This window comes from Phocoena phocoena, chromosome 19 (assembly GCF_963924675.1).
Source record: "Phocoena phocoena chromosome 19, mPhoPho1.1, whole genome shotgun sequence".
Classification (NCBI taxonomy): domain Eukaryota; kingdom Metazoa; phylum Chordata; class Mammalia; order Artiodactyla; family Phocoenidae; genus Phocoena; species Phocoena phocoena.
The window spans coordinates 58671582-58696662 of record NC_089237.1 but is presented as its reverse complement, the minus strand read 5'-3'; the positions used below and the strand labels follow the sequence as shown (position 1 = coordinate 58696662).

General features: G+C 54.0%; 1 protein-coding gene across 2 annotated transcripts; it reads right to left on the bottom strand.

The window, feature by feature from the left end:
• Positions 1-264: 264 nt before the first annotated feature.
• Positions 265-21692, bottom strand: SHMT1 (serine hydroxymethyltransferase 1). Of its 2 annotated transcripts, XM_065898157.1 has the most exons (12): positions 21662-21692; positions 15326-15440; positions 13800-13945; positions 8912-9027; positions 8493-8653; positions 5976-6057; positions 5375-5587; positions 3664-3780; positions 2374-2496; positions 1391-1507; positions 856-966; positions 265-651 (listed from the first exon to the last, which is right to left on the bottom strand). In XM_065898157.1, the coding sequence occupies exons 2-12, from the start codon at positions 15419-15421 to the stop codon at positions 479-481; spliced, it is 1455 nt and encodes a 484-aa protein (XP_065754229.1). In that variant the 5' UTR covers positions 15422-15440; positions 21662-21692; the 3' UTR covers positions 265-478. The 2 variants fall into 2 exon arrangements, with proteins under 2 accessions (XP_065754229.1, XP_065754230.1); XM_065898158.1 differs by lacking the exons at positions 3664-3780; positions 21662-21692 and having other exon boundaries at positions 479-651; positions 15326-15421.
• Positions 21693-25081: the final 3389 nt, after the last annotated feature.

Below are 25081 nucleotides of genomic sequence, written 5' to 3'. Positions count from 1 at the left end.
GGGTGGCACCCGAATAGAGCTGTCTAACTTGTGATTCTGATTGAAAGCACAGCAGAAGGGCCAGGACGCTCCCTCCTCGTTTGCGACGGTTATAACCGAGTCCTCCTTTGGTGCCCACGGGGGAGCAGATAGCAACGGGCAGCTCTTCCAAGCTCGAACTTCGGTGCTTCTGGCTGCCGCAGCAAGTCAGGGAAGCCCAGGGACTCTTAAGAGTGGAGTCTTCCCAGTGACCCTGCCCTCCACCCGTCCGGATAATTAAGGCTGAATGGCTAAATTGTATTTCATTTTTCCAGAACAACTATACGTAGCTGTGAGAAAGTGAGGTTCAGATTTAAACTCCTTAATAACTTGTCCTAGGATGACTAACACTGAGCCTTAAACAAATGTTGGTTTGTGAACAAGGTAAAAAAAGCAAAGTCCGAAACGGGCCTGTGTGGGGCCTCCAGGGCGCTGGGTCCCTGGGCGGGCGGGCACTCCTCTAGAAGTCGGGCAGGCCGGGCAGAGGGAAGAGGGCGGCAAAGCTCTCCACCTCCGCCCTGAGTGCCGCCACAGCCCGCTGGTGATCCTCAGCCCCTGCCAGCTTCTCCGTGAACTCCTTCAGGGTAGCCTTCGCCCCCACCGTGTCCTGGATCTGCAGGGTCAGCTCTATCCCTGCACCAGCGAGAGACGCCACTGCCCACGTGCCCCCGGCGGCCGGGCCCGACTGCTCTGCCGTCCACGCGCCCGCCACCCTCTCAGCCCACGCGGTCTGCTGGGCGATGCTCTGGCTCCCGGCCCTGCTCCAGCCTTGACGCAGAGCCGTCCTTCATCCCGACCGCACAGCCCCGCGCGGCCAGTGTCCACGCCTCTCCTCACCTCTGTGAATAAAATGGGCAACTTTTTGGAAATCTTCTTCCAAGAGTCCTCGGGATGTCAGCGCCGGGGTCCCCAGGCGCAGTCCGCTGGGCCGCAGGGCGCTTTTGTCACCTTCAAGAGAAACAGGCTCTGTCCCTGGGCTGCACCCGTCTCCCCACTGACCGTCGGGCACTGGGAAGGGGCTCGTGGGCAAAAGGAGTAGGCCCACGGACGCTGGCTTACACCTCGGCTGCGCTACTTGAAATATCAGGAGAGCCGCCTTTTGCGACGTGGTCCTTGCTCCTGACACCAGGGCAGCATCTGTCTGGGTTTCAGGGGCGTCACCCACATCTTATTCACGACCCGCTGAGAAATGCAGCTGGTTTTCCAGAGGCCCCAGCCTCCCTCTCCCTCTCCGTCCCCAGCGGGGTCACCGCCGTGTCAGAGGGGGCGGGCAGGGGAGCACGGCCCTGTCCAACGCTGCACATCTTGTCCCCAGAGCCAAGTCACCATCGGCCTTGAGAGGTGCAGACAGGAGAGGGCTGAGGACGCTCACCTGGGCAGGTGTTCTTGTTGCAGGCGATGGAACAGGCTTCCAGCACCTTCTCAGCCCGGCCGCCGTCTGTGCCTTTGGAGCGGAGGTCCACGAGGATCAAGTGGTTGTCAGAACCACCTGGAAACCAGGTTAGACACATGGAAGCCAACCCCCTGCCGAGCCAAGGGATCTTTCTCTTTCAAAGAAATGGGGGTGTGTGACCCCCACCACGTGTCCTGCGGGGCTTTCATCACCTGCTGAAGACCACATACCCCAGGGCCTCAGGGTTTGAGAAGAAGCAGAGTAGTTTAAAAAGGGAACCTGAGTATGCAGAGGGGGCTGAGGGCAAACGGCCAGCCCAGGCGGCCTGCTGCCACATCCCAACCTGTCAGGTGCCAGGGCAGCACCTCGAAGCCTGTTGGGGTGATGACGTCATCTGGGAATGTGCCCCTTCTCTCTAAATCCACCCTCAAGGCTCCCTCTAAGGGGGCCTCAGAGTAGCGGGCAGTGGGCAGTCTAGGTGACAGGGTGACGGGCACGTCAGGTGCAGACACTGCCAGCCATTGTGTGCTTTAACCCCAATCCTGCGAGGATGATGGTATTTTCAAAGTGGTGCAGAAGAGATAAGGAAGAACTTTCTGGAACGGCCCAAGGAATCTTCCAAGCACCCGATCTTCACTTTGAACTCTAGTTAATCCCTGGGTTAACTAGACCCCCATCGCTGACTTAGGCGATGACCGCGGCTTCAAAGACGCGTGTGGCCTAAGCGGATGCACGGCTCTGGACCCACAGCCCCCTTGCTTGCCACGTGGCTTTAGGAACCTCAGACGCCCATTTGTAAAATAAGACCAGTGATTCCCAAAGCTATCTCGAGGTTTGAACGAGGTCGTGTATACAGAGCTGCGGGGATCCCGAGTCACCCCAAGGCTGTGGCCACCGTGCCCAGGCCACGACCCTACAGCCACACCCTGACAGGGCCGGGACGGGCTCGGTTCCTGTCGTACCTGTGACCACTTTGTAGCCCAGCCCCATCAAGGTCTCGGCCAGAGCCCTGCAGTTGGCCAGCACCTGGCGCTGGTAGAGTCTGAACTCCGGAGTCATGGCCTGCTTCAGAGCCACCGCCACCCCTGGCAGGAGATGAAGACAGACCGTGAGTCAAAGAAACACCCGTCTCCAATCGGGCTTCCCAGCTTCTCGGTGTCACCCAGGGCGGCAGGTTACATCTCCTCCCAAAATGATCCCTTTTAACCCTGCAATTACCCGGCTAAGCCTCAGACCTCTCTCTCTGAGCAAGTGCTTTTGAGGCGGCCTCTCTCCAGCATGAAGTTTCGGGCTAAGGAAATCACCAGGGGAGAGCTGTTCCCAGCAAGATGGATTTTATGTCCTTTTTAAGCTCGACGTGTGTAAACGGATCACTTAGCTGCTGATGCTTTGATGCCAAATTATGCACCTTTCAGAGCAGAGTCCAGATGAGAGGTACAGGCCTGATCTACCTGCACACCCAGACTCCTCTGGGACCTTGTTCGATCCCCAGGGCTGCTTACAGGGGCACAGAGATGGAGGAGGATGCACACCACGTGCCCACGTCCTGGCACAGGAGCCCCCAGTCCGTGTGTGGAGAACGGCCTGGAGAGGCTGGAGGGCTGGCATCCCCCCACTGGAGGGCGCTGAGCGGGTGGGTGTAAGGGGAGCGGCCCCTGCCCACTCTGGAGCCTAAAACTCCCCCTTCACTGCTCCCTCCACACCCCTTCTCGTATACACCGGTACTTCTCCTGACGGTCTCCCAATGGGGACAGGACACCTTTGTCCTGGCTCCCCCACCAACTGCTGTGCTCCAAAGACGGAGTAAAAGCTCTGAGGTCATCAGATTTTCTAAGGCTCGGGTACAACCAGAGAAGGAGTATGTCTATGACGGCTGCTGGGCCATCATGGAATAGGACCTAGGAGGTACCAGCGTGGCCCCAAAGTCAAGGCCGAGGGTCAGACACGGGTGTCGCCGTCCTCTCCCCTGGAGGCCAGGAGATCAGGGGAGGGCCGCCCGCCCGCTCACGTGCTCCTTCGGCTGGGCAGTCTTCCGTTGTCAGGTCCCCTCCCCGCGGTTTCTCAGGGGCTCAGGTGGGGCCTGCCCGACTCAGTGGAGTGGCCGTCACCTCTGTCCCTGCTGACATATGCAATGCTCCCCTTCCCTGCCTCGTCAGCACCTCTTAGACAGTGCACACGCTCTGGGGGATGGGCTATGGGGGAGCCGCCCAAGGCGTGTGGCCACGGGGCCTGGGCAGGTGGGTCTGCATTACCAGCAATGGCGTGGTTGTGGGGGCCCCCTTGCAGGCCTGGGAACACGGCAGAGTTGATGAGTGACTCCAGGTTGTAGCGAGTCTCTCTGCCCGTCTTCGGGTCCACGCTGCGCACTCCTGGACAAAAGACAACACGGGACATGGGACAGGCGATCCCCTCTGTTTTCTCCCCACCTGGACACAGACCCGGCCCCACTCCTGGAGGCAATGCTGCAGGCCAGGGAGGGTGCTTGTTCCCAGGGGGGCTGGGTGGGGGAACCACCCTTCCTTTGACCCTTCAAAGGTCAAAGGAAGGGGCTTCCCTGGTGGTGCAGTGGTTAAGAATCTGCCTGCCAGTGCAGGGGACACGGGTTCGAGCCCTGGTCCGGGAAGATCCCACATGCCGCGGAGCAACTAAGCTCACGTGCCACAACTACTGAGCCTGCGCTCTAAAGCCCGCGAGCCACAACTACTGAGCCCACGTGCCACAACTACTGAGCCCACGTGCCTAGAGCCCGTGCTTGGCAGCAATGAGAAGCCCGTGCACCGTAACTAAACCCGCGTGCAGCAACAAAGACCCAGTGCAGCCAGAAAAAAAAAAAAGGTGAAAGGAAAGATGAAAATGTCCCTCCACTGAGATAGTAACAAAGAATACGCCTCGGGCATGTTTCCTCAAAGAACTGTCCAAGAGAGCAGTCTTCCAAGATGACTCCTCTGGGGGAGACGTGACTCATTTGGCCAGAAATGGAGAAGCAGCTTCCTTTCTGAGAAAAGTTGAGGACCAGTAATAAGAGCTGCCAGTGGAGCTGGCATGGAGCTTCTTGTGAGCCAGGAACTGCGCTGAGCAGTTTCCCTAAATTCATTCATTCGATCCTCACAACAGCAGTCCCCAGGGCCAGGTACTATTATTATGATCCCTGCTCTGGAGGTGAGGGACTGAGGCACAGAGAGGCTGCGCAACTAGCCAAAGATCACACAGCACATCCATGGCAGAGCCAGGACTTGCTCCGCCTGGAGGGTCAGTCGAATATCACCAACATACAGTGCGGAAAACAAACGTCTCCCCAGCAGGTGGGAAAGGCTGCCTGCCTCAGAAACCTGAACACAACTGAGGAGGGGCCTCTGAGGGGCACAGAGGCAGCAGGGCTCTGAGAAGCCCAGTGGGCACATGGTGTATCCAGTCCTGGCCAGCAGGGTCCCGCAGGGGGTAAAAAGAGATGCGGTCACCAGAGGGGGGTTCTCTCTGCTGACGTGAGGTTACTGCACCGGGACTGAAGACTACGGGACCCTAATCCTGCTTCTCAGGAATGGGACTCCCAAATAAGGGGACACATGCACGTAGGCTCCATTATGGGGAGGAAAAATTCCTCACTCAAACGACAAACTCCTACTACGGTTTACACATCAGTGTCTTATGGTTTCATGACTGAGTCTTTCTCTGGGAGAACATGCTACAGTAAGTTCACCAATAACGCTGCACTGCGAGGTCTGCTAGAGCCCTGCCAGCCACGCACACCCTCCTGTCACCCCATCTTCTTCCACTCAACGGGATAAGTTGAGCCACAGGACGCTGGCCCCCAGGACACCCTTCCCCTTCCCCCTTCCCCCGGACCTGGACAGCTGTGCTCAGGGCTTCCTGCTCCTTACAGCATCTGGGTCAGTCTCCCCAGCTCCCTAAACCGACTGTGGGCCCCAAGAAGAAAGGCAGCCCTGGCCCCGCCCAGGAGCGCACCCTTCCTGTAGAAGATCATGCCAGCGCGGCAGCCCCGCAGGGTCTTGTGGGTGGTGGTGGACACCACGTGGCAGTGCTCGAAGGGGGAGGGCACCACGCCGGCTGCCACCAGCCCACTGATGTGTGCCATGTCGGCCATGAGATACGCCCCGTTGTCGTCAGCGATCTCACGCAGCCGGGCGTAGTCCAGGTTCCGGGAGTAGCAGCTGGTCCCTGAGACGGCAAGGGTGACACTGAGTCAGCTCGAGAGCAGAGCCGCCTCGGTTGGGCACGATGTCTGAAAGCCACCCTTGCCCCCTCTAAGGCCTGAGGATGGAAACGAGGGACGCCTGCAAATCCCGCCTGTGCCAAAGGCGACCCCCTGCTCTCTGACCCTGTGTTGCGTGGCTGGGGCGGCCCCTGGCCATTAGCAGCCCAACTAGGCAGGGGCCAACGTGTCCAGATGCTTCTGGGGAACAGTGCAGGACTAATGGTCCTGACAGAAAAGGAAACAGACCCAAGCAGCTCAGCTGTGCGGCAGAAACCAGCAGGGAATGAGGACAGGGTGGGAACAGCACACAAGCTTGTTTGTGAGAGGCTGGGGCCCTGCCGGGCTCCTCACCTGCGATGATGAGCTTCGGGTGGAAGAGGCGGGCATTCTCCTCCAGCTGGTCGTAGTTGATGTAGCCGGTGTCGGGGTTCACCTGTGGACAGCATGGAGACGGGGGCTTGGGCCACTTCTTCCTGCCTGGCTGTCGAGGGTAAGAGGACACCCTCCACCTGCCCAGAGCTCTTTGCTGCCCTTGCTGCCAACCAGGACTTGTGGGCGAGACGGGGCACAAGTGCTTAGGCAACCAGGCATCATGGCTCTCCGACAGGATGCCCTGGGGGTCCTGGGCGAAGAGCGAGCCCTGCTCCTGACTCGCCACAGAAGGAACCAGAGGGACAAACATGCAGCACGTGTGCGGGTGCGAAGGCCCCGCCGCCTCACCCCATGTCCGTCTAGTCCAGACACATGAGGCGAAAAGAAGAGAGAAAGGCTCGGGGGCCCAAAGGCCACCCAGGCCGACGCTACTCGGACACCTCGATTGTGCACCACGAAGGCCTGGGCACCAGAGGTGAGCCCCTTAGAACCAGTAACGGATCAGCAAGGCCCCTGGTTACAGGGCTGAAAAACAAAGGTAAATTATATTTGTGTGTGTGTGTGTGTGTATATATATATATATATATATGCAGGAAAAAATAGAAAACAAAATTTTAATAATATCATTACATTAGTTTTGAAAAACTGTGAAATATTTAACAAAAGATGAACAAGACCTCTGCACAAAGCACTATTGAGAAAAACTTAAAAACACCTAAAAAGAGTAATTAAGGCGGCATGTGCTTGCAGGACGATCCGACAGACAGAACTGAGCCCAGAAGCAGAATCCCTTGTGCTGGAAGGCCACCCGCATGGTGAGGACGGGGGCGGCCTGGGGGCCCTGCAGGAAGGAGGCCTTCCGGCCGGTCGCAGCACTAGGCCAGGTGGGTGCCCACCTGTCGCCGGGGCACCGACCTCACCCCATACACAGAAATCCCTTCCCAGCAGACCACGGATCCATGTGCAGCATGTAAAACACAAAGCCTTTTTTTTTCACGGGGTCGGGGGGAACTCATTTCTTAGTAATTTCAGTTTATTAAACTTGTGTTAAAGCACTTGTGCTGGGGAGTGGGTATAACCACAGAGGGGTCGCTGTAGGGACACTTTAGGGGCATGGGAGCCCCTGGGGAGGAGGTGGTTGGAAGCCCCTGCCCCCGCGGGGGGAGGATTCAGGTTGGGTAGGCGCCCTTTCCAAATGAAAAAGGTGCCTACAGCTTAGCACAGTTACGGAGCTTGTGTGAGACGTCGCTGGGACCGGCGGAAGGATGCTCTGGGGCTTGGTCTGGGGCTTTGTTTCAAGGGCGTGAACCGGTTCCTCCTCAGTCACCTGAACTCGGTGAAGAAACTGTTGTCTTAATAAAAAATCAACAGCTGACCCACAGTAAAAAATTGGACATAATTCTAAAAAAGTTTTAAAAGAGACTGATTACCAAAAAAAAAAAAATCTGTTGCTACTCTCTCCCTCCACATTTTGCTTTTTAAATTTGTGGGATTTTTTAAAAAGGCTTTTTGTATCTTGAAAATTCAACAATACAACAGCTCCTGGAAGGATTCACAGGCATTCGTCACAGGGCAGCAACAGGAAGTGGAGAGGAGAGATTCCTGCTGCGGTTCCTGTCTGCCCGTGTGGGGCGACTGCCGGGAGGTGACGGTCCCCCAGAGAGGGCAGGGGCAGGGGCTGGGGAGGGGCCTGGCAGGGAGGCAGCCCGGCGGGCAGAGGAGGGAACTCGCTGGCTGGATTTTTCAAAGAGCAAAGTTAGCTCAGCGAGCGTAATGCTGCGCGGCTGCCGTGGCTCAGTGGGTGGCGGGGCACGTGGAAATGACCAGGGGCGGCCATTCGACAAGAAACACCGGAGACGGGTCCAGACACAAGGAAGCAGCACCCCGTGCACCACAAGCCACGATGCAGGTTACCTGCTTTCCACCCCACTCTGGTCGTCCCTGTTGATAAGCCGCCACGCCTCCGCGAGCCCACCAAACTTACATGCGGTTTTTGACCACACTGTTTATGATGACGAGGGCTGGTCCCATGCCGGGCACAGGCGGGTACTGGGTGCAGCTGGCTGAAGTCATGTCTGGCAGGGGCGGGGGTGTAGACACAGGCTACTCTCACCATGCCAGGCGTGGGTGGCCGCACGGCCCCAGCTCTAGCCCCCCACCTGCAGGGACTCGGCCGGCGTGGAGGGCTGCGTGCTGGGTCCACCCCTGGGGGGTCTGGCTGTCACGCCCCCCCCGGTTCTGGACCAGCCAGCACCCCGACTGCGGCTGAAAGCCGTGGTCAGTCGCCTCCCCGCCCGTCTCCCTGCGCTTCAGCTCAGCCCCTAGCGCTCCATCCCCTGCGAGCCCTGAGCGCCCGAGGGTCCCCAGGGCAGCGAAAGGACAGTGACGGGGTACTCCCTGAGGTGCCTGGGAATGAAGCTCTGTATTCCCACGGGCGCGCCCAGCATTGGAGGCTTTGAGAACAGGCTGTGGAGCTGCGGAGAGACACACTTGTACCTTGTAGGGCATAGATTCGAAAAAGATGGACGTAGCGGAGATCTTCTTCTTGTTGGTCATGAACCCATGGGTCAGGTGGCCCCCGTCGGGCAGGTCCAGGCCCATGATGCGGCCGTGGGGCTCCACCAGGGCTGTGTACACCGCGAAGTTTGCGGGGGAGCCTGGAGCGGGCAGACCAGGGAGGTGCAATTACTCCTGCCCACAAGGCCATCGACCAGGGTGGCCACAACAGGTCTGGCCGCGATGCACTCCTCTGGCCCCAGGTGCCCCTGGTGGGGACATTCAGAGACGGGGGCTGCCTGGGAGGCGCTCGTGTAGCTAGCAGCCGAGGGCGACAGGGGAAGACCCCAAGCCCAGCGGGATCCCCAGGAGGCTGGCAGGAAGGGGTCTGCCCAGGCCTGTCTGGACGTGGTGATTACCTGAGTAGGGTTGGACATTGACTCCCCAGCCCTGGGGGTCCAGGCCATAGACCTGCAGCGCTCGCTTCTGACAGAGGACCTCCAGCTCATCGATGAATTCCGTCCCGCCGTAGTACCTGCAGGGAAGGCAGGGGACGTGGGCCCACGCAGCTCACCTCTGCACTGAGGACGGAGGAGCAAGGGTGAGAACGCGCACCCTGAACCCACGCGACAGCTTCCGCCAGCGCCCAGGGGGCTGTGTCTGGCCATCTGTGAGGAGGGGCGGACAGACCTTAGGGACACTGTCACGGCTGTGTGATCACCTATGTGAGGTGCCCACAGGAGTCAATTCACAGGGGCGGGGTGGGGAACAGTGGTTGCATTCTAATAAAATTTTACTTTTGGTTGAGTAATTCCATTATCAAAATTTATCATGCATTTGTATTTTTTATTATTTGTATACTAATACTTGTAATAACTCAATCCAGAAGAAATTTTTAACACTTAGGCCTTGTGGTCACAAACAGCTTTAAAAGTTTTAAACTAAATGTATATATGTTTTCTGAGTATAGTGAAAACCACATAACATAAAATCTGCCATCTTATTAACCATGTTTAAGCATTCAGTTCAGTAACGTTCACGTTGTTGTGGAACAGATCTCCAGAACATTTTCATCTTGCAAAACTGAAACTCTGTATCCACTGAAGAACAGCTCCCCACCCCCTTCCTGCCCCTGGAAACCACAGTTCTACTTTGTTCTGACAATTCCAGGAACTTCATCTACGTGGAATCATACAGTATTTGTCTTTTTTGTGACTGGTTTATTTCATTGAGCATAATGTCCTCAAGGTTTATCCATGTTGGAACAAGTGTCAGGATTTCCTTCTTTTTTGAGGCTGAAGGACATTCCAGTGTATGGATGGACCACAGTTTGTGTATCCACTCATCCAACAGTGGACACTTGGGTTGCTTCCACCTTTCGGTTCTTGTGAATAATACTGCAATGAACATGGGTGTACAAATATCTATTTGAAGTCCTGCTTTCAACCCTATTGGCTAAACACCCAGGAGTGGGATTGCTGGATCATATGATAGCTCTATTTTTAGTTTTCTTTAGGAACCTCCATACTGTTTTCCATAGTGGCGGCACCGTTTCACATTCCCACCAACAGAGCACAAGGCTTCCAGTTTCTCCACATCCTCGCCAACAAATGTCATTTTATTTTTGGATAGTAGCCCTCCTAGGGGTGTGAGGTGGTATCTCACCGCGGTCTTTTTTTTTTTTTTTTTTTTTTGCGGTACGCGGGCCTCTCACTGTCGTGGCCCCTCCCGTTGTGGAGCACAGGCTCCGGACGCGCAGGCTCAGCGGCCATGGCTCACGGGCCCAGCCGCTCCGCGGCATGTGGGATCTTCCCGGACCGGGGCACGAACCCGCGTCCCCTGCACCGGCAGGCGGACTCCCAACCACTGCGCCACCAGGGAAGCCCCTCACCGCGGTCTTGATCGGCATTTCCCCGGTGGTTAGCGATGCTGAACGTCTTGCGTGTGCCTGTTGGCCAGAGTCACTGTTTCATGGGTACAGAGCTTTGCTTCCACAAGATGAAAAAGTTCTGGAGATGGATGGTCACCATATCAAGAGTGTACTTAATGTCACTGAAGTTTTCACTTAAAAATGGTAACTTCTACGGTATGCGTATTTTACCACACTAAAGAGGGGGAATGTGAGGTTTGTACTCACAACACTTCGGACACCAAACGTGTGGGCTTTTTCCTCACACCGACCAGCTCTGACAACCCAGTTGCCCTACGGTTCAGTTTTGACCTAGCTGCCCCGAGTTAGCGCCAGACCTACAGGACCTGCAAGGTTTGGGCCCCCCCATTCCGTGTGATGAGCCTGGGGCTCCTGTAACACCCCCTTAGGTCCAGCAATTGCTAGAAGGACTCACAGAACTCAGGGCGGCACTCTACTTACTGTTCCTGGTTAATTATAAAGGACACAACTTGGGCTGCCCTGGTGGCACAGTGGTTAAGAATCCACCTGCCAACGCAGGGGACACGGGTTCAAGCCCTGGTCCGGGAAGATCCCACGTGCCGCGGAGCAACTAAGCCCGTGCACCACAACTACTGAGCCTGTGCTCTAGAGCCCACGAGCCACAACTACTGAGCCCGTGAGCCACAACTACTGAAGCCCGTGCGCCTAGAGCCCGTGCTCCGCAACAAGAGAAGCCACCACAATGAGAAGCCCGTGCACCACAGCAAAGAGTAGCCCCCGCTAGCCGGAACAAGAGAAAGCCCGCGCGCAGCAACGAAGACCCAACGCAGCCAAAAATAAATAAATAAAATAAACTTTAAAAATAAAGGATGCAACTCAGGACAAATGAAGAGATGCGTGGGCAGGGCATGGGGAAGGGGCTTGGAGCTTCCACGCTCCCCACCAGGCGCCACCCTCCCAGCACCTTGATGTGTCCGCCAGGCAGGACGGTCCCCAAGCCTCGCTGCTCAGGTTACTATGAGGCCTGACTGGTGAGATCGGCTGCCACGACTGACTGGGTCTCCAGCTCTCCAGCCAGGCCACCAGCCCCCATCCCGAAGCGCTCGAGGGGCCACCAAGTATCACCCCCTTAACACACACTAGGTTCGGTGGGAAGGGCTCATCGTGAGTAGCAAAAGCTGCTCAAGGGATTTGGGAGCTGTGTCAGGAATGGGACAAAGCCCCGATACCCTTCTACCATACTCTTGGGGTCCACAGAATTGAACACTTTACCTGGGGGGACTGAACGGCACGCATATTACATCTCAATAAAACTGTGATAGAAAATACAAACCAGAACTTTGTTTTTCAATTTGTATCAGGCAGCCGTTAATGCTAGATCAATCTTGTTTTCAAATATTAACTCTGAACACTAACGATGCTCCAAAAGGTTAACTGACGTTACTAACAAAACAGGAAAATGAACATGGTTAATAATCACCTCTTAAAAGAGTATTTTACCATGAATAAACGAGTTAATTATCTGCACACCTATTTAAGTTTTTAACGACAGTCTTATTTGGTTCAGGGAAGGAACTGAAAACCACAGAACTAGTCTTACAGCTGAAAGGGGCTTCACGGACTGATCTGGAGGGTCGCTTCTGCCTCATACTTCCTGCTCTGTGACCCAAAGGGCCTGGTCTCCCACAGCTTGCGGGAGAGCAGCCCACGCCAGGGACAGAGCTGTGGACGGGCAGGATGTCAGGCTGCACCATTTTCCAGGGGAGCAAAGACAGGACGGGATCTGAGGTCACTGCAAGTCTCCCACAGAGGCAGCTGGGAGCTGTGGCAGGAGCCACGTGGCAACAGGGCCCATCAGACTGGAGCAGCCTCCTTCACGAATTCCCCAGTTCCTTATCTGAAAAGGGGTGAGCGTGCTTACTTTGTGGTCGGGCTGTGGATACCTAAGAATGAGGGCGTGTGACCACGCTTCACGCTGCTAAAATGCGAGAAAATGAGGCTCGGGGGTGAAGAGTCAGCGAGCGCTCAGGGAGCGGCAACGCGGCCCCGGCTGCTGTCCCTCCGCAACCCCACTTTCCCCTCCATCCCCTCCCCCCCCCACACACACACCCATCTGCCCACGCACCCCATTCTGTTCTGGGCTAGGGATTCGGTTTTGGCCTGGGATCCAAGCCACGGTCGACTTGACCCTCCAGAGAGCGGATGCCCCTCACTCATGTCGCCATGGGAACAGGGCTGGGGTGGGGGGTACTGCTGTGGCCACAGCGCCCTCAGCCCCAGCAGGAAGCAGCAAGGCTTCTGTACCACACCTCTCTGCAGAGGCACCGAAGCATTTTCTACAAGGTCAGCTGGAAATGCCGGAACCCCCGGGGCAGCCTGGGGTTTGGAGTGTGTGTGGTTTTCCAACAACAACGGCCAATTCTCGGACACCAACTAGGTGTCCAGTGATTCCACTCGGTTCCGACACTAACCACCCAGAGTCAGCACGGACCCACGGGCTGAGGGCTCAAGCCCACAAGTCCACCCCCAACTTCAGATGTCAGGAGAAAGTCCCCGGTCACCAGGCCACCCACACTGCTGCCCAAGGTGGCTACAAATTCTGGGGTGCTCACAAACCCCTCAGGTTCGATAATTCACTGGAACAACTCGGGACTCAGGAAAGTGCTTTACTTATGATCACTGGTCTATCATGAAGGACTCACCTTGGGAACAGCTTAATGAAGGAGACGCGTGGGACAAGGTAAGGGAGGTTGTGTGACCCACAACCACTGCCCTCCGGCTGCCCCACCCTGCCCCTTCCAGGGGGTTGGGCATCGGGGGCCAAAAGTGCTGACCCTCTAATCAGTGTAGCATGGCATCTCCACTCCAAGGTGACCCTCCCTTTTCCGTGTCCTCTGGGACACAAGTGTACAAATTTGCAAAAACCTCGTGTTAATTCGGGAATCACCATCTTTGCCTCACAATGACTAATGAAAACCAGAAATGAATACGACTTCTTGTGGTTCTCAGGGTGAAGGAGTTGACGGAAATCACTGGGTAGGTAAACGCAGCACTTAAAATGCTGAAACGCTTTCTAGGATGAGAGGTTATTTTCACTTCGGGGTCCCCTTCCTGCTACAGAGGCGATTCCCTGCACAACCTTCCACTAAGCACTGACATTCCTCTGGAGGTTCAGCTACAGCCGGCAGCTGCTCCTTCGGGCCTGGCTGGTATTCCAGAAAGGCCCCAGGGGGACGGTCCAATGGACCCCGACTATCCTGCCCTGACAGCATCGGTGCCGCCACCCTCTGGGAATTGTAAGAGAGGAAACAGAAGGCCCCGCTGTTGAGAACTTGGCTGTCTTCTGAAATTTCCCCAGTTTTAGACTCCATCCTGATTCACTGCCTCGGAGGCAGGCCTGGATGACACTCACGTACCTTTGGCCCGGGTACCCCTCGGAGTACTTGTTGGTTAGGCAAGAACCCAGGGCCTCCAGAACAGCCCGGCTGGCAAAGTTCTCGGAGGCGATCAGCTCCAGGCCGACCCTCTGCCGGTTACTCTCCTTCTTAATGATGTTGTAAACCTGACGAGAAGAAAACAGGCGCTGAACACTGGGACGTTTCAGTTGAACGTTTCGCTCTGATCAAAGCTATAACCCAGTAAAGAGAAGAGATGCTATTACACACTCATACTTTGCCCTCAGAAGCCGAGCATAACCGAGGTGATTCCCACAGCACCTAAGGAACAGAGGAAATCTTCCTCAAAGCTTTTAGCACCTGGGAAGGAATTAACAGAAAATGAATTAAGGAAAACAAAACGATGGAAGAGAAGACGATCCTTAAAACACATATCCCACAGAATTTTAAATTCTATACCATCTTGTTCTTTTCATCCCTACAGTTCACCAAGTTTTCCCTCCTGAACCTTGCTCCCCTTCCTTAAAATAAAAGATGTTTAGATAAATCCACAGAGACAGAAAATAGACCAGTGGTTGCCTAGGGCTGGGAATTTGGGGGGTGGATGGGGTGACTGCTAATGGGTTTGAGGTTTCTTTTTGGAGGGATTAAAATGTTCTAAAAGTGATCGTGAGTACTCTAAAAACCACTGAATTGTGTACTTTATTTTTTTTTTTTTATTTTTTTTATTTTTTGCGGTACGCGGGCCTCTCACTGCTGTGGCCTCTCCCGCCGCGGAGCACAGGCTCCGGATGCGCAGGCTCAGCGGCCATGGCTCACGGGCCCAGCCGCTCCGCGGCATGTGGGATCTTCCCGGACCGGGGCACGAACCCGCGTCCCCTGCATCGGCAGGCGGACTCTCAACCACTGCGCCACCAGGGAAGCCCAATTGTGTACTTTAAATGGGTGACTTGTATAGTAAGTGCGTTCACTCATCTCACACATAAAGCTGTTGTAAAAATACGTAAATAAAAGATGCTTCTAGAAATACTCCTCTGGGGCTTCCCTGGTGGCGCAGTGGTTGGGAGTCCGCCTGCCGAAGCAGGGGACACGGGTTCGTGCCCCGGTCCGAGAAGATCCCACATGCCGCAGAGCGGCTGGGCCCGTGAGCCATGGCCGCTGAGCCTGCGCGTCCGGAGCCTGTGCTCCGCAACGGGAGAGGCCACGACAGAGAGAGGCCCGCGTACCGCAAAAAATAAATAAATAAATAAATAAATAAATAAGAAATACTCCTCTGAGTGTAAGGAAAAATGTAAGGTCAAATCTCAATGACCGACCGGTCCCCCTTTCCTCGGGAGCAGCCAGCACAGTGCTCTGCACTTCGCAGAAACTCAAATATCTAAATTTACCCTCAGAGGACTTTTAGCCACTTTGCAGCCACTGCCTATAAATCCGCCCTCTTACCTGAACCGCAAGGCTGTCCCGAGCACGGTTTATTTCTAGTGAGAACTAGCGGTCTGAACAAGGGCCTCCAACATCAGAACACCCGATAGGACCCGCAGTCTCACCTCCACGTCGCTATCTTTCAGGGGCTGCGCCAGCATCTTCTCATGAGAGGACCACAAGTTGGCATCCACGGGGGCTCCGTTGACGGGAGTCGCCATCGCGCTGGTTCAGAGTCGCCTAAAAATGGGAAAACTTCCAACATTAAACTCAGTCACAGCTTGGGGCTTCCCTGGTGGCGCAGTGGTTAAGAATCCACCTGCCAATGCAGGGAACACGGGTTCGAGCCCTGGTCCAGGAAGATCCCACATGCCGCGGAGCAACTAAGCCCGTGCACCACAACTACTGAGCCCGCACGCCACAACTACTGAAGCCTGCGCACCTAGAGCCCGTGCTCCGCAACGAGAAGCCACTGCAATGAGAAGCCCGTGCAGGGCAACAAAGAGTAGCCCCTGCTCGCCGCAACTAGAGGAAGCTTGTACGCAGCAACGAAGACCCAATGCAGCCAAAAATAAATAATTAAAAAACCCTCAGTCACAGCTCAGTTCCTGTCAGTTCCTGAGTCGCCAAAGTACTGACACACGTGTTAGCCTTGCCCCCAGAACCACCTGGAGACCACGAGGACTCTGCTGCAGAACCACCACGAGGGCTCCCTGCTGGTTCATCAGGAGACCCACCCTCCTCGCCTCGAGGCCAAACCAGCCTCAAGGAGCCCGACATCCCCTCTTCACAGCTGAACTTATCCTAGTTGTGGCTTAGCTCTAAGCCAGCTTCCTTGAAGGCAAGGACTGAGGGTTACTTTTTAAAAAATCTCCCACAGTACCAGGCACAGCCATACAGGAGTAATATTTGCCAAGTGAGCAAGTGAATTGCTGGCTTATGTATTATTCCCTCCATTTTTCAAGTACTGAAAATGAGACTCAGGAAAGTATCTTAGCCAAGGGCTGCAGAGCCCGCTGGCCACGGAGGACAGACTCAAACCCCAGCTCACACTCCACACACCCAGAGTCCCGCCGCCGGGGCTGCAGGTAAAGCGCGCGCTGGCTGGAACCCAGGCCTCCCGTAAGGACCATCGTCAGAGGCACACGCCTGTGTTCGGCATCACTGCAGTACAGCCAAATGGACAGGAGTGTGTCTTATCATATGGCTGGAACCCAGGCCTCCCGTAAGGACCACGGTCAGAGGCACACGCCTGTATTTGGCATCACTGCAGTACAGCCAACTGGACAGGCGTGTGTCTTAACATACGTTCCCACAAAGAACGAGCATTTGAGCTCAGTGGTATTTCTGCTCAAGCGAGAGCTTAAATATTTACAGGAACTGACCTCCTTTAATCAATAGTTGGCAGCTTTTCAGTGCTCTCCATGAATTAGGTAAGTTTTCATTTCAAATTCTTTCCCTCGACAATTACTTGATGGAGGCCTGCAGCAGCCATGGCATTGGGATTGGGAACACAGTGGGAACCAAACGGGCCGAACCTTCGTGGCGCTTACCGGGGGAGGCGAGCAGGAAACAGAGCAAGCGCACTAAATGCAGGTGGATAACTGAGCCACAAGGACTAGAGCTGGGGGCGGGCTCAGTCTGGACAGTGGCTGTTGGAGGAGAGGACACCAGACGGAGCACTGGGTGTGTATACATAATATATATAATATATACATAGGTCTCTGCTCCTAAAACCCCCACGATTCCCTGGGGGATGGGAGTATCTTTTGTCCTGGTGAGGCGACTCCAGGCGGGCTCCTGGATGGGCACTGACCACCAGAAAGACCAGGCCATGATGAGAAGCTTCGCAGCACCCGCACGGCCGGCCCCAACTCCTCCACAGAGGGGAGGGGGGGCTGGAAATGGGGTTAATGACCCATCAGGCCTCCAGGAAGAAGCCCCTATAATATCCCAGTACCACAGGGTTCGGGGAGCGAACCAGGTGGGTGAACATTCCACACCGAGTGGGTGATGCACCCCAACTCCACAGGGACCCTCCCCGGCCCTGCCCCGTGCCTCTCTCTCTCCATCTGGCTGCTCATCTGTGTCCTATGTCACATCCTTTAATAAACCGGCGAACGTAAGTGTCTCCCTGAGTTCTGTGAGCTGCTCTAGCAAATGCTCCAGTCCACGGGGGTCCTGGGAGCCTCGGATTTGTAGGCAAGCCCGACAGAAGCTGGGTCACCTGGGGACCCAGTACTCGCAACGGCACCTGAAGTGGGCCGGGGGAGGCTGTCTGCTGGGACGGAACACTTGACCTGTGTGGTCTGTGCTAACTCTGGTTAGTGTCAGAACTGAGTTCAATTTTAAGACACCAGCTGGTGTGGCAGGAGTGCTGGGTAAGGAACTGTCTGGTGTCAGAAGTGCTGTGACTGGTAGTGGGGAGAGTAAAGGTGAGACACAGCAGAAAGAGCACAGTTTTTCCTACACAAGTACAGACAGTATAATTTGCTAGACAAATATACCCAGTAAATAAATAGGCTAATAGTTCCCCAGTCACAGGGGTCCTCCTTCATCTCTGGGAGAGCTACTGAAAAGACACCATCAGTAAACTTTAACCAGGAAATCCCTAACTGGGACTTTTGAAGCAGCCGTTATTTTAACATGAGCACAGCATGATTAGAAATGCGGCCACTCCTACAAACCCAACAGTGAGTGCTGGGACTTAAATGCCACGAATGCTTCAGCAGCAGAGGCGGCACAGGCCACCGTGCCAGGGCCTCATCCACATTGTGCCAGAAGTGGAGAGACGTGGGTGCTCTGGGCATCCTGCCCACGGCTCCTCCCAACTCAAGCCCGGATTCCCACGTGCCCTCAGCAGGTGGCAAACCCACAGAAAAAGCACAAGAGACAAAACAGGCCCTCTGGTCCTAGAATCTCAGAGAAAAGCTTCTTTTAAATACCGACTACTCAAGGTTAAAGAGGATTCAAAGGTGGCAAGCAACACAGAGCAGGTATTTCTCAACCACCAAGTAACTGAAGTCCGTTTGGAGCCCCCTCTCCCCGCCCTCCCCCCAGGACAGTCAGATCTACAACCGTCCCTGAGAGGCACTCAGACCAGCTCTGCTCAGGAAGAAACTGCTCTCTGCTCTCCAGCTGTGGTCTCGCTCGTTTCACTCAGTGTCACCACCTGTGGCCCTCTGCCCTCTCTGCAATCCCTTCTCTTACCCAAGTTGCAAACTCGGAGTCCCAGTTCCTTCTCCACCCTGGGGAGGGCTCTCTGTGTGGCCGGCGCCCCCTCCTAGGTGGGCAGTGCCCCCCCTGCTCTCACTGAAACCCCGTGGGGGAGTTTTCCACCATGTATCCTGTTCCCACTCGGGTCAAGTCATCCCCCAAATGGAGTGCTCAGTCCACACCCAACTTGAGTTCTAATTAAGCTTTTTTTTTTAAACCACGAAGAAGCCTGAATTCTTTATTCAAACAATAACTTCAAGGTTTTTTGACTTGTTTCAATTAAATCAGTAATATCTATTACAGATATAATCTATTATATCCTGGGGCATTCTAAACTACAGTAAGAAAAGCAAAGATCCTGAATGTGACGGTTAGTTCATGTGCCAGCCTGTCAGGGCTGAGGGACACCCAGATAGCTGGCAAACAAGTGAGACAAAGATCCTGAGACTGTGCTGTTTTAGATCAGAGGGAAGATCATTTTTAACTGATACTATATTTAGGGAAGACATACTTACCATCTATTCTTCGAGTCCGGAGGTTGGCTGGAAAACAGTACACCCTGAACTTCTCTCATCTTTTTTGAACTGTGATATAAGTGCCCAGTTCAGTGGCACTGAATACACTCACACTGTCGTGCAGCCGTCCCCACCACCGTCTCCAGGACGCTTCCATCTTCCCAGACTGAAACTGTCCCCATTAAACATACTGTTCCCTTCTCCTCCAGCCTGGGGTTAAAAACTATTCTAGGGCTTCCCTGGCGGCGCAGGGGTTGAGAGTCCGCCTGCCGACGCAGGGGACGCAGGTTTGTGCCCCGGTCCGGGAGGATCCCACGTGCCGCGGAGCGGCTGGGCCCGTGAGCCATGGCCGCTGAGCCTGCGCGTCCGGAGCCTGTGCTCCGCAACGGGAGAGGCCACAATGGTGAGAGGCCCGTGTACCGCAAAAAAAAAAAAAACCACACAAAAAAAACTATTCTAGTTTCTATCTCTATGAATTTGACTATTTCAGGTATGTCATGTAAATGAAATCACAGAATATTTCTCCTTTGTGTTTGGCTTATTTCACATAGCATAATGTCATCAAAGTTCACGCATGTTGGAGCATGTGTCAGAATTTCCTTCCTTTTAAAGGCTGGGTAATAGTCCATTGTATGGATAGACTATGTTTTGTTTATCCATCCATCCACTGCTGATACCTGGGCTGCTCCCACCTCTTGGCTATCGTGAGTAACACTGCTATGAACACGGGTGTACAAATATCAAGTCCCTGATTTCAATCCTTTTGGGTATAGGCCCAGAAGTGAAACTGCTGGATCATATAGTAATTCTGTTTAATTCAAAATAAGCTTTTGGTATTTAGGAGCTTTACTTCACTATTATTAGCCTACAGTGGATTCATTCATTCCTTCAACAAATATTTATTGATTGACTCCTATATCCCAGGCACTGAGCTAGGCGCTAAGAATACTAGGGTCAGCAAGACAGAGGCCCTGCTTTTATGAAAAGCAGGCTCTAAAAAAGTAAACAAGAAATACGCGGGATAACTTCAGGGGGTGATGACTGTTATGAGGGCAATAAACGGGTGGCGGGCTTCTGCAGACCGGCCGTGCAAGGCGCCTGAGCTAAGATCTGAACGGCGGAAAGGAGCCAAGCTTATGAGATGGGGGAAAGAGCCATCACCAACAGCAACGGCCCTACAATGGGAAGAGGTTTCACTTGTTGAGGGGCAGAAATCAGGAACAAAACAGAGACACAGGAGATGAGATCTGAGGGCCCAAAGGCCAGAGCTGGGATGGGAGAACAGATTCTCACCTTGACAGTACATAGCTGACAAGTTATTTCCCAGTGCACCTCTTTGAGAAATAACTGTCTGAAACTAACAACTAGAGAAACCCAATTGGAGAAGATCCAGGTTCCTTATGGAAGAGCAGGTGGACATCTCACAGGCTGGACCCCTCCCATTCTCCACTTCCCAACGGTGAAGACCACACCCCCACACCCCACACCCAGGGGAGCTGTGCTGAACTCACTGCAGAGGCAGCCTGTGGGGTTCAAGCCCCGCCCCCACGTCCTAATGTGCAGCCCCAGGTGCTGACACCTGTTTGTCGGTCCCCTCATATATGACTCAGGGACGACAGTTCTGAGTTAATTGGGAGTTAAATGAGGTACCAGACACAGAGCACTCAGACAGGGCCAGGCAGAGTAACTACTCAAAAATCAGCAGCTACTATTGTTATGAAAGACACCTGGGGATCTTAGAGCCATGTTACTACACTCAGTAACCCCAGCTGAGCACCCCAGGAAAACACATCTCACTGCAGCGGTTACTATGTTACACTGTTGGTGCTTCCACTGGAGAAATGTCACTCACCTCTGGCATGATCCTCACCTCAACCCCAGGGATAAACAGTCCAAGTACGTGAATTTACTTGCCAAGGTTACCAGCCTCTCCATGCCCCCAGATCTTCCCTGGGCCTTTGTCACCCAAGTGGTACCAGCCAGGAGTCTCCTGAGGGAACTACCATCTGTCCGTGTTCCCTACTTTATAAAGGAGGAAACAGACTCAGAAGCTAAGTGGCTTATAATAGTGAGAGTCAGAATCAACTCTTTTCCGTGACACTGCACTAAATAAAAGCACAATCGCCCACGTCCGCTGCATGTTCCTTCAAGTAAAAAAATTATGAGTCCATAAGAACCTGAACTGGCGTTTCCAGTCCGCCAACTCTGCCCGACTGAAGCGCATGTTTGTGCCAGCCTAAGCTGACCAAGGGTCGCTTAACTTCCTGGACCTCGACGTGCAGGGCCCCGGGCCAAGAACCCCACAGGGCAGCGCTTGTCTCCTAGGCCGGGATGAGGGATGAGGAAGCCAGGCGCAGGCCCGCCCCGCAGGGCGACCGCACGTGCAGCGGCACCGCGCGGGCTACGCCACTCTGCAGGCTGCAGGGCAGCTCCCAGGCCCGCCGCCCTCTCCGAGCTTCCCCTTCCCCGCCTGCGAAATGGGCTACAGAACAGCACTCGGCTGCAGAACCGCCGTGAGGATACTGTGGCGAGGTGACGCGCTGCACTGAAACCTAAAGTGCTCCACGAGCAACGCGGCGGCCAGCACGGGCAGCGAGCCTTCGCAGCTGCGGCCGAGGCCACCGCTCCGCCCCCCGCCCCCGCCCCGGCACGGGTCTCGACCCGGGGCCGCGCGCGCGCACTGCCGCCGGGTCCCTCACCCCAGGCACCAGCAAGGCGCTCCGCACTCACCCGACCCCGCTTCTCGGAGCCGCGGTTAAGTGAAGCCTGGGACACCGCGCCACTCGGTGCGGCCGGCTACACCGGAGTCTGGACCCGCAATTCCGCGCCCCCCGCCACGTGATCCGCGCGTTAGGCAGGCACCAGAACCTGGCGCGCAGCGCCCCGGCCCGGCCCCGCCCCAGGAGCGCCCAATCAGAGCGCGCATCCCGGCGAGCCCCGCCCCAGAGGCGTCCAGTCAGAGCGCGAAACCGGGCGAGCCCCGCCCCCGGAGGCGCCCGCGCTATTGGCTGCAGCGGGCTGGGCCCCGCCCAGCACGGTGGAGAGGTGCCCCTGCTCACCTGGGCCAGGGGACATGGTGTCATCCGCCCGGGCTGCGGGCCAGGGGCCGGGGATTTCCGAGAAGACGGAGGATTAGAGGTGGATTCTGTTGCTATACTTAACTTTTGCATTGTCCTACTTACAGGTTAGCACAGTGGTCATTTAAATAGGACAAACGTGGGTTCCAACTCCGACACTATTATTCGGCACATACAGAATCCTAGACCAGTCACTTCACTTATTGAGTTTCATACTTCTCATCTTTGAATTGGAGATAATTATATCTGCCTGGCAGGGCTGTTGGGAGGACTCATAGACATATCTAAAACACTTGACATTGTGCCTGACACAGAGTAAGGGCTCAATAATATAAACCATTGTTAAGAATTTAAAAACCGAGGGGCTGCACGATATAGGGAAAGAGCTGACAAAAGTTCTCTCCCTGACAGAAGCCTGACTTTTGGACTTTCCTGTTTGTCTCTGTGTTGTCGGATTTAATTAAGCAAGAATCCTGCTAAGTCAGTTTAGACAGAACCCTACCCCCCACCCACCCACCCCCACCCCATTCTCCATCTCTGATTGGATCCTCATCCTCTACGATCCTCGGTGATGTCTGATCACCCAGGCCTGGTCAGTTTAGCCAGAAACATCAAGTTTCTGACATCACATCAGAAACTTGATGTGATGTCAGAAACCCTGACCCCCCCGCCCCCCCCACGATGTTTCCTCTTAGTAATTTTCCATCCACCAACCTCACCATGTTCCTTGGCTATAAATTTCCACTGCTCCTGCTGTGTTCAGAGTTGAGCCCAATCTCTATCCCCAACTGCAAGATTCTGTGGCAGTGGTCCCTACACCTACTGAAATATCCCCGCCCCCTTGAATAAAATCCGCCTTACTGTGTCATTGAATATTTTTTTCTTTAGTAGCTCCTGATCTTTCAGTTCTCAACGTACCTACAACCCTTTACCTCTTACAATGTCAAGCAATTTCCAAAATGTTGCAACAAATGTCACTGATGTCACAGTGAATGGATTCAAAGCTGATTCGGAAAAGTCCAGGGAAAGACAATGAGAGAGTAGGGATCCATAACAATTCAGAGAGGAAGCACTGTTATTTCCAGGAGTCATGTACTGCAATGCATATAAAGTTAATCCTTGAACAGCTTGGGGACTGGGGGCCCCAATGCCTGCAAAGTCAAAAGTCCACTTACAACTTCAAGATCAGCCCTCTGTGTCCGTGGTTCCACATCCAAGGATTCAACCAACGATGGATCGTGTAGTACTGTAGTTAGTATTTATATAGAAAAAAAAGAAAAACTCTCATACCAGTCGACCCGCACAGTTCAAACTCATCCTCCTTGAGGATCAACTGTAGTGAGAATGATTTTGTCAAATGCTTTTTTGCCTAGTGACTCCCTTCCTTCCCCTAGTTCCCCTGCCCTCCACTCCCCGCCATTTCCCCCATGGATTTTTGGAATTTAGAGCATCGAGCAGGAAGTAGATTGTAAAGATAAATACAAATTTAAAATAAAAGGCTTAATTTCCTCAGTTTAAATAAGAGATTTCCCTCCCCTCCATTTTCTTTGAGCATTTACTTTAGAAAACTTGTAAGTGCTTTCTCTTCTTTGAAACAAAGCAGGACCCTGCAGGACCTTCCAGGGGACAGACACCCCACCCTCACCCCCGTGTCCCCTGCTTCTTGTTTGTAGAAAGGCTTTAGCCTCCTAAGCTTTCCCAAGTTCCAAAAAGCAAATTTAATCAGAGAAGTGAGAAAATGCAGAAACAAAGGAAAGCAGTCAAGCAAGATAAAATAATAATAGTTTACCCATAAACAAATTAAGAACCTTTAGTTCCTCCTCAAGGGCTACAGATAACATCCTGAGCCATATCCTTGAGCTGTTTTGCAGAAACTAAAACCCCCCACCAGGTGGAAGGAGTTAGCTGCATGCTGCCCACCAGCACATAGACCCCAGACCGGTGAGAGCCAAAAAATTGATAATTGAGATTCCCAAAACACGACCCTGTTACCTCACCACCAACCAATCAGAAGAATGGTCACGAGCTGATCACACACCCTTGAACCCTCACCCCTAATATTGTCTTGAAAAACCCTCCGGAAAACCATTGGGGAGTTTGGGTCTTTTGAGCATTAGCTGCCATTCTCCTTACTTGGCCCTGCGGTAAATGCTGTACTTTATTTCACCACAACCCTGCCTCGGTAGGTTGGCTTTGCTGTGCATCAGGTGAGCAGATGCAAGTTCAGTTTGGTAACATCTCTTTGAAATGTATATAAATTCTTTGGAAGACTAGATAGGTCTTTTGTCAAATTTATGACCCAGGAATGTCGTTCTCAAGAACCTGGGAGCCATCTCTTTGAAACGGAAATGTGAAGGATCCAGCACAGCTATTTCCAAGTGACTGTGGGTGGGTAGGAGTCTCCTTCTAAGTTGCAAAACTACCTCCTGTCATAAAGATAGAAATTTGTTGCTCCCCCTGAAACAGGAATGAAGGAACAGAGCAAAGCCATCAAAAGAATGACACAGCCTTTGAGGATACAATAAAAACTGGTTAGAACCAATCAGGCCCAAGATAGTAGAAGATTCAACTTCCGGTAGACCTTGAGCTTCATTATATGCTCACTGTAATGCATTAGCATCTAAATGGACACATCACAGGCACCAAGACAGTTCGAAGGCTGACCATAAAAGAACAAAAAGTGGGCCGTGGCCCAATTCCTGGAAATCCCTGCCCCTTATCCAAAATAATTGGGATAATCCTCGCACTTGTTAGCCTATGGAATTACCCAGCCCAGAGAAACTAAAACTCCACACCCCAGCGCGGCTCTCACCTTCTGAAAGGGACTGCATTCTGCCTGAGGAATGTGTGCATATCTCTCTAAACAAACTCACTTCTACTTTACTATGGCTCGCCCTTAAATTCTCTCCCGTGTGAAGCCAAGGACCCTCACTTGCGGGTCTGATCCGTCCCAGGAACTCGCGCGAGACCTGAGACATGACTATTCTCTCACTCCCCCATTCTCCTGCAGCACCTTTTGTGGCGGCCACGAAAGGGACATCAAAGGGCATAGTGTTGATCCGCCTACTGGGCT

What these genes read in the sequence shown, in the direction of transcription:
- SHMT1 (XM_065898157.1), bottom strand. Translation starts at nt 15,421, where the DNA reads ATGGCGACTCCCGTCAACGGAGCCCCCGTGGATGCCAACTTGTGGTCC. An exon ending in CCCGAAGCTCATCATCGCAG is followed by an intron (nt 5,588 to 5,975) that starts GTGAGGAGCCCG and finishes TTGCCGTCTCAG; the next exon opens with GGACCAGCTGCTACTCCCGG. An exon ending in CCACAACCACGCCATTGCTG is followed by an intron (nt 2,497 to 3,663) that starts GTAATGCAGACC and finishes ATCTCCTGCCAG; the next exon opens with GGGTGGCGGTGGCTCTGAAG.